Below are 9,167 nucleotides of genomic sequence, written 5' to 3' on the forward strand. Positions count from 1 at the left end.
CTACTGTATTTTCCACTGCATGCATCGGATGAAGTGGGTTTTAGCGCACGAAAGCTTATACTCAAATAAATGTGTTAGTCTCTAAGGTGCCACAAGTACTCCCCGTTCTTTTTGCTGATACAGACGAACACGACTACCACTCTGAAATGTTCTATTCAGGTTCTTATACAACCCTCATTAGCTTAGTAGCAGAGAGCACCTTCCAGAATTGTATTAAGTGACCTGACTAGCACCCTGTCACACATTCTTTCTTCTTCCCTTGGGAGAAGTTGCATGGGGAATGTTTAATTCATGCCAAGTATTGAACTCACTGGTGTTTTTGTAATGTCAGTGAATATTTACCAACCTTCATGGCCCTCTTCAGTTCCTGCACATCGTACAGTGTGATGGAAGTCATCAGTCCAATTATCACCTTCTCAAAATTCCCACTCAACTCAGACTTCAAATCGCCAATCAAATCCTAGAAAACCAGGGAAAGGGATAAATAGTCATGAGAACAAAAAGCCCCACTCCTCTATGTAGGTGCTGAAACTAGGAGTGCTGGGCATCCTGCTGCATCCCTTGGCTTGAAATGGTTCCTACCATATACAAGGTTTACAGTTTGATTGAATGGTTCTCAGCACCCCCGCTGTACAAATTGTTCCAGCGCCTCTGCTACTCTATACAAAACTCCTGGCTGAAGTCCAACTCTGGTAATTCCAGTACATCTTATCTAACTCCTGCTCTGCAGTCAGCTAGTCCAGTGGTTAGGGCACTAGCCTATGACTTGGGAGACCAGGTTCAATCTCTTGCTCCACCACAGATCGCATCCTCTTGGGCAAGTGGCTTAGATCTACACCTAAACTATAGGTTGAACCTAGCTATGTCGCTCAGGGGTGTGAAAAATTCACACCCCCTGAGAGATGTAGTGAAGCTGACCTAAACCTAGTGGTGTCTCCACCTGGCTAACGGAAGAATTTTTCCTTGACCTAGCTACTGCCTCTCAAGGGGGTAGATTAAAAACCCCACTTCCATCACTGTAGCAAGTGCCTACGCTATAGGGCTAGAGGGCACAGCTGCTGTGCCATAGCATCTGTAGTGTAGACAAGGCCTCAGTCTCTCTCAGTTTAATTCCCCAACAGTAAAACAGGGATCATAGCATTGCCCTGCCTCCTCCGGGTGTTGTGGGAAGAGACACATTAACGACTGTGAAGAGCTTGGATCTCTACTGATGAATAACCCTACGAGAGAGATTGGTTTGGGAATGATAAGGATACACCTGAGAGGCTATTTTTCACATCTTCTCCTAACATCATCCATGCCTGATTTTAGCAGCTTCGCCATTCACTTGTTAACATGGCTGTTTAACATTTCTTTCTAAAGCCATTTTTGCTTCACGTTTTGCTCTTAATCATTGTGGGGATCGGCAGAGGAGAACGTGGGCAGCAACTCAGGGCTAGTTCACACCAGAAAGATGTGCCAGTCAGGGCCAGCTCCAGGCACCAGTGAACAAAGCAGGTTCTTGGGGCGGCCAATGGGAAGGGGCGGCACGTCCAGGTCTTCGGCAGCAATTCAGTGGCGGGTCCCTCAGTCCCTCTCTGAGCAAAGGACCTGCTGCTGAATCACCGCCGAGGAATCAGGCAGCACATTTGAACTGCCGCCGATTGCGGCTTTTTTTTTTTTGTCCCCCTTTGCCGCTTGGCGTGGCAAAAAAGCCTAAGCCGGCCCTGATGCCAGTATAGTTAGTGGTATAACCCTCCCCCACCTCCCACTGGGGATGTAGGTAGACCAGTATAAAGGTGCTTAGTCTGGTACAGCTGTTTCTGGTTCAGTAAACAAAGGTTACTTTTATACTGTAAGCTCTTTGGGGCATCTTTTTATTGTGTTTGTACAGCACCTAGCACAATGGGCTCATGGTCCATGATTGAGGCTCCTAAGACTACAATAATACACATTAATAATAATACTGGTATAACTGAGTCCACACTGCTGCATACATTGGTATAACTATCAATAAAAAATATATTTCTAAAGGACATAAGGTGTACCCTTATAACTCTTCCAGTGTGGACCAGGCCTTAGAACAGGGGTCGGTAACCTTTCAGAAGTGGTGTGCTGAGTCTTCATTTATTCACTCTAATTTAAGGTTTCGCGTGCCAGTAATATATTTTAATGTTTTTGGAAGGTCTCTTTCCAAAAGTCTATAATACATAACTAAACTATCATTGTATGTAAAGTAAATAAGGTTTTTAGAATGTTTAAGAAGCTCCATTTTAAATTAAATTAAAATGCAGAGTCCCCCGGATCGGTAGCCAGGACCAGGGCAGTGTGAGTGCCACTGAAAATCAGTTTGCATGCCCCCTTTGGCACGCGTGCCATAGGTTGCCTACCCCTGCCTTAGAATAATATCTTTGTTGGGTTTGTAAGGCCAATCATTCTGGAAGCCCTTCCAAGAGACTTTACTTCTTGGTGCCTCCTTTTATCCATCTAAACAGAATTCAGTAACATACACCAACCTTACCGGGGTGTGACGAGGACTGATTCGTTAATGGGTTTTTAAAAGGCTTTGGGATTCTCAGATGAAAGGCACCATAAAAAGCAGGAAGAATTTAAAACAAACAAACAAAAACAACCCAACCAACACAAAAACACACCTTTAAGCAGATCACTGCAATGTGACCCTTATTTGGAAACTGGGCTAGTTTTTTTAATGTTTGTCACACGCTTTGAAGCCTGTGAATCATACTGTTGCTGTACTTATGAACAATCTTGTAGGTATGGTAGCCTTAAAGTAAACTAGTAAAGTAGATTAAATCGCAGTTAGCGCTAAAAGCATTGTTGATTTGCTTGTTAATGGATGGAGCATGAAGGGTAGGGCATAGTGGGGTGAATTACCAGGTGTGCAAGTGACCATTAAGGTGGGTCAGTAGTTCACACTGCCATGAGTTTTATTAGCAGTGGCTCCCAGTGAACAGATCTGTTTCCCTGTAACCACTTTCTTTGCAGGCACAGAAGAGCCTGCTCAACAAACAAACAGCATGTGCTCAGAAAGTTTACACAAGATAAAAGGTAAGGCTTTAATAGCAGGTTAAGCAAGTTAAACTGATTCAGCCATTAACCCCTTGGTGCCAGGGGAGCTGGATATTCAGCAGTCATTCTCACCATGGGCATAGGCCAGAGGATCCATGAAACTGGAGTGCTCAGTTTGAGATCCAGAGCTCGCTGGGCATCCAGACACCAGCAGCTCACCTTGACTTCAGTTTTGGTCGTGTTAGTACTCAGCACCTCTAAAAAAATTGAACTCTAATGTCACAAAACCTCCAAAACCCTGAAAATTGGTGGAGACTTGGTGCTTTGGGCTTTAAAGTCTGATCCAAAGCCCATTAAACTCAACAAGTGTCTTTCCACAGACTTCAGTGGTCAATGGGCAAGGCATTGTATGCCTAAACAGAAGTTATATGGCAGAAAAGCAGGGGCAGAACAGTCATAACTTAGTCATTCTCACTGAACAGCTGGGTACAACTTGGATGGTCACTGTACGATTGTTAGGTACCAGTTGTGCCAAGTGTCATAGGAAAAGTCACTTGTAACGAATCATACCCGAGATTATATTGCATCAGTGCCATGTGGTATTAAGGACCATCCACTAGCTAGCATAAAGGCAAGTGTGTAGATAGATTGCTTGACCAAATTTCTGCTACATTTTGGTAGATAATCTTAACAGACACCCTACAATTTTCTTTGGATGAGCAACCGCACTGAAGTGAACGGAGACAGCAGTGAGCTTTGTGCTAAGGCCAGCAAAAGTTGTGTCTTGCCTCTCCACAACTGAATGAGGGAAGTCATTAATTTTCTATACAAAACGTGTAGTCCAGGAATTGTCTAGATCATAATCTAGAAATTCAGAGGCTACCTACCCTGCCAATAGTGGATTTATAGGTGATTAAAATTTGCTGACGTTGGGATGCACTCCTCTTGGCCACGATATCGATGATGGCATCTTCATCGGTACCTGGGGGGAGACACCGGAAAGCCAGCCAGATTGTTAATATTATAAATAAGTATTAATTTTGAAGCAGGCAACTCAGCTGACTTGTCAGGTGTGATACAAACCGTTTTTATTCCTTCTAAAACCTAATTTTTGACGGCACTAGAGAACTAGCACTAGACCACGTGTGTTGGCTACCATCTTGGCCAACATATTGGGGATTGAACGGGGGAACCTCCAAAGGAAAGAGTATATGGCGTTATAGCTTTCTCTAAAGAGACAGGGTTCCCTCGGTGGGGCTGTAATTGACTCCCATCCTCTGGGGATCGGGCACGGAGGGCACCCTATAACTTTCACTTGTCAGTGGGTTACACACTCAGAAGCTCCCCTTGTTAGGAAGGCATTTTATCATGACCTCCAGCTATGCCACCTTGGACTGAGAGTCAGTTTGACCCCATAAGCCCGGCCATCAATTGGATGGAGACCTCCAAGAAAGCAGAAGTGGGCACTGACAGTTTACAAGAGACCCCTCTTCCCACAGAGGCAGTCTTGACATAGTACCCTAATAGGGTGTTGAGAGCACCCTGTTCCAGGAGAGACAAATCACAGGCTGATTAAAGACAGTCTTGCGGTTAAAGCCAGGGCTTTGAACTGGGTTCAGTTCCCAGCTGTGCCTCAGATTTCCTGGGTGACCTTCGAAGGAATCCCTGCATCCTTCTCTGTGCCTCAGTTCCCCCATCTGGAGAGTGGAGATAATGATGCTTCCTTACTTCGCAGGAGTGTTGTGGGGATAGATTTATTATCCATGTGTGAATGAGTCACTGAGATACTATAGTGATAGACAGGTAAGCTTCAGCTGCTCTCCATGATCAAACATCCAGAAAACAAACAAACTCCACCTCCTTCCTGTAGGATTGGAGGCAGTGCTGTCCTTTCCCAATCTGGGAATAACATTCTGCCCCTTTAAATTCCCTCTGCTCAGATAGTATTAAATTGAAATTCCTTCCATATGGATAGTGTTTATTATTTGTGCCAAAGCTACCTTGTAGTGTTATATACTGCATAACAGCTGCCCTGATCCACCCCAGAAGTGGCTGCATTTCATGACTGGATGAAGTGATCCCCACCTCCTGCTCGAGGGTGGGGCAGGAGTCAGTAGAGAAACACAAGTTACCAAACTTTTTCTCTAGTGAACTGTATGACATGCAGGGTGCTGGCACTCCGAGGCAAAAGGGTTAGAGTCATAAAAATAAATACAAGCTCACCAAGCCCCTTCATGGCCTTCCTTAGTTTCTGTGCATCTTGCTCAGCACTGAAGCCCAAGGCCGCCTTGATTGTGCCCCGGTTTCCAGCCTAAATATACAGAACATCAATTGTTAAAGACAGAACCAGAGAAGAACACGTGAAAAATCCCAGTTATATATAGATTCTTCTGAAGGGAGACCAGTTACAAAAATGAGGAGGGGGTTTGTGTTTATATAACAACTTGAGAGTCTATTTAGCTGTACAGCAGGTTACATAAGAATGGCCAGACTGAGTCAGACCAATGGTCCATCTAGCCCAGTAATGTGTCTTGTGACAGTGGCCAATGCCAGATGCTTCAGAAGGAATGAACAGATCAGGGGAATTATTGAGTGATCTGTAAGCCAGTCCCATCTTTCGACAAACAGAGGCTAGGGACACCCACAGCATGGGGTTGCATCCCTGACCATCTTTGGCTAACACTCGTGGATGGACCTATCCTCAATGAACTTACCTAATTCTTTTTTGAATCCAGTTATACTTTTGGCCTTCGCAATATTCTTTAGCAAGGAGTTCCACAGGTTGACTGTACATTGCATGAAGAAACACGTGCGTACTGGTTTTAAACCTGCTGCCTACTAATTTCGTTGGCTAACTCTGGTTCTTGAGTTATGTGAAGGTGTAAATAACACTTCCCTATTCACTTTCTCTATACCATTCATTATTTTATAGACCTCTATCATACCGCACCCCTCATCAGTCATCTGTTTTCCAAGCCCAGCTGTCCTAGCCTTTTACTCTCTCCTCATATGGAAGCTGTTCCATCCCCCTGATGATTTTTGTTGCCCTCCTCTGTACCTTTTCCAGTTCTAATGCATCTTTTTAGAGATGAGGCAACAAGAACTGTACACAGTATTCAAGGTGTGGGTCCATCATAGGTTTATATAGCAGCACTATGATATTTTCTGTTTTATTATCTATTCCTCTCCTAATGGGTCCCAACATTGTTAGCTTTTTTGACTGCAGAGACAAGCTTCCATTCTGCCCTAAGCCATTGCCTCACCCTGCAAGAGAGATACTCCTGGGGGGGCATCTTTTTCAACTGAGGATTAAACCACATTGGCATGGGAAACCCCTGGCTGCTGCCTGCACTGTACTTGTTCTGCAATTCAATAAAGGACTCCATTCTCCTGGCCTGCCAATCTGGCACCTTTGTTAAATCCAGTTGTGGCATGTCCCTTTACTATCAATAGTTATCCATATCACCATGAAAGAATCAATTCCCTATAAGGCTCCTACACAGCACTTTTACAACGGTGGGCAAATACGATCATTTCCATCTTACAGATGGAGAAACAGAGGCACAGGGAGGTGCTGAGTGACTTGATCATGTCAGAGAGATTAGAACCTGGATCTTGACACTCAATCCAGGGCCAGATCCACTGACTCACATTGCTTGCTTTTGTTCCCACTGAACAATGAGAGTCTTTCCATTAATTTCAATGCTCATTGCATAAGGCCATTAGGCCCACATCCTGAAAGGTATTTAGGTAACTCCCTCACACTGAAATAAATGGGAACAGGTGCCTAAACACCTTTGAGGGTCTGGGCCTTAATGCCTAAACAGGAGCTATTTGGCAGGAGAAGCTTAGGCATTTTCCATGAATAGCTGGAAACAACTTGGATGGAAACTGCAGAATTCTGAGGAACCTGTTGTGCTTACTGTCATAGGACTAAGCGACCTCTTGACGTCTCTTCCAGTCGATAGCAAAGCTCACTGATTTTGGTGCAAGACCTGGCCGTTAGTAGATATATAGATTACTGAAGACAATCCACATTCTAGTATGAGGAAGTAGGCAGCAATGAGTCCTTCCCACTATGTCAGGCAGTGCTAGCCTCTTCTTGCTACATCATTTATCTAAGTAAATATAATTGCACTGATCAGATAAATGTAGTCAATGCAGGGACTGTCTACCTAGCACTGCCTGGTACCTGGAAGCAAACACACTCACCTTTGCCATAGTATTCAGTTAATATTTTAACGTCAAGGTACCCAAACAGATGATTATCTGCAATAAAAAAAAAGAGGGAGTGTTGATAAAAGGAAGCGTCCTAGAAAATAATTGACAGAATTCACCCTCTCTGCTTCTATCCAAAGGTGACTTAAATCAATGAGGCTGGTTCTACCTGACACTGTAAAGAAATAACATAACTGCTTCATTCTTCAAGGCGAAAGGCAGTAACTGTCCAGCAACATTCTTGTTACAGTAGGTTACATTCAGCTTTGAGATAACTACTAACTTCCAAGTTGTACTGAACAAACAACTATTAACAGTCAAAACCAAATTAAGAATTACAGCGATACTTACCACATTTGGATATTTATAGATATCCATGACTTCAAATATCAGATTGAACCACTCTAAACATATGCTGGTTTCTAATAAATATGAAGGGTGGAATTGCCAGAGAAACATGAAATTTCATCTGGAAGTCGGGTGCTTAACTGCGTTAGGTTTATTTGACAATCCTACCTTTTGATACCTGCAATTTACAGTACAACCTCTTTCCTTCACCCCAATGAGCTCTTGTGGACAAGGATTGCCTTTTTAGTTCTGGATTTGTACAGCACCGAACACGATGGGATCCTGATCCATGACTAGGGCCGCTAATTGCTATACAAATAATAAATAATAATGAATGGGAGATCTGTAGCATAACACTCAGTTAGTACCTAGAGAAAATACTTGATTTAAACAAAAAGCATTGCGTCACGAAACATATATTCATTAATTCTGACCCTTGGGGTTTATCAGGATAGAGAGTTAGCGATGAAGCATACTGGAGTGTATATTGCACAAATAATGAAGTCTGAGCAACAGGAGAATTCACTGGAACGCTGTTAGCCTAGCAATCCCTCTCAGCTAGGTTGTGTGGGAAAATCTTCATGGTTGTAAGTTAGCAAGTGGGTGTAATTCAGCCCTGTGCAGAGCACGAGCCCATGGCCTAGGTATCACTTAATCCCTGTTTGGAGGAAGTAAGTGTTGCCCTGTCTTGTTTCAGCCCTCTGCTCCAGGGGTGAATCTCACATTGTGCAAATTAACAAGATTCTGCTCCACCACTAGAATAACTAGATAGCTACTTCAGGTGTATGGTCCAGTAACTAGAGCGTAGGCCAGGAAGTCTGGACAGATGGATTCTCATCCCATCACCTCCCATCTGCTCACTGTGTGACCTTGAACAGGTCTTTTGAGGGCAGATTATTAAAGATATTTAGGTATCTAAAGAGGTCAATGGGCATCTGTGGAATTTTCATAAATGCATAGATGTCTTAACTCCCATTGGCCCTTAATTCCTCAGTGTCTCCATTTACCCATCTAGCAAATTGGATAATAATCTCAAGGAGCTTTGCAAAACTCTTTGAGCTCTTCCTTTGAAAGGTACTGTAAGTAGAGCTGGAGTTTGCTGGCAATTTTGAAAAGAAAATATACTGGTATAGGTTGAACAAACACATCAATTCACAGAATCATAGAAGTTGGAAAGAGAACTCATGAGGTCATCTCGTCCAACCCCCTGCTCAAAGCAGGACCAACACCAACTAAATGGTGAGGAGGGCTTTAAACTAGGTTTGACGGGGACAGGTGAGCAAAGCCCACAGGTAAGTGGGGAACAGGAAGACCTGGGAGATAGGTCAGAAACAAGAGGGAGCGTAGGCTATAATGGCAGAGAGAAAGGAGAGTGAGGGCAAAACTGGGAGGCAAGATCAAATCAGTATCTTAGATGTCTATATACAAATGCGAGAAGTATGGGTAATAAGCAGGAAGAACTGGAAGTGCTAATAAATAAATACAACTATGACATTGCTGGCATCACAGAAACTTGGTGGGATAATACACATGATTGAAATGTTGGTGTGGATGGGTATAGTTTGCTCAGGAAGGATAGACAGGAAAAAGGG

General features: G+C 43.6%; 1 protein-coding gene across 2 annotated transcripts in view; it reads right to left on the bottom strand.

The window, feature by feature from the left end:
- The window catches only part of ANXA4 (annexin A4), a 33,749-nt gene that overhangs the window by 14,568 nt on the left and 10,014 nt on the right, over window positions 1–9,167 (bottom strand). For both annotated transcript variants that reach the window (XM_075062743.1, XM_032764964.2), the window contains exons 2-5: window positions 7,222–7,278; window positions 5,233–5,320; window positions 3,897–3,991; window positions 347–460 (exon numbers count right to left, since the gene is read on the bottom strand). In XM_075062743.1, the coding sequence (XP_074918844.1) occupies window positions 347–460; window positions 3,897–3,991; window positions 5,233–5,320; window positions 7,222–7,230 (306 nt within the window). In that variant the 5' untranslated portion in view covers window positions 7,231–7,278. The remainder of the gene's footprint in view (window positions 1–346; window positions 461–3,896; window positions 3,992–5,232; window positions 5,321–7,221; window positions 7,279–9,167) is intronic.

The sequence above is a fragment of the Chelonoidis abingdonii genome, chromosome 2 (genome assembly GCF_003597395.2).
Source record: "Chelonoidis abingdonii isolate Lonesome George chromosome 2, CheloAbing_2.0, whole genome shotgun sequence".
In the NCBI taxonomy this organism is placed as follows: domain Eukaryota; kingdom Metazoa; phylum Chordata; order Testudines; family Testudinidae; genus Chelonoidis; species Chelonoidis abingdonii.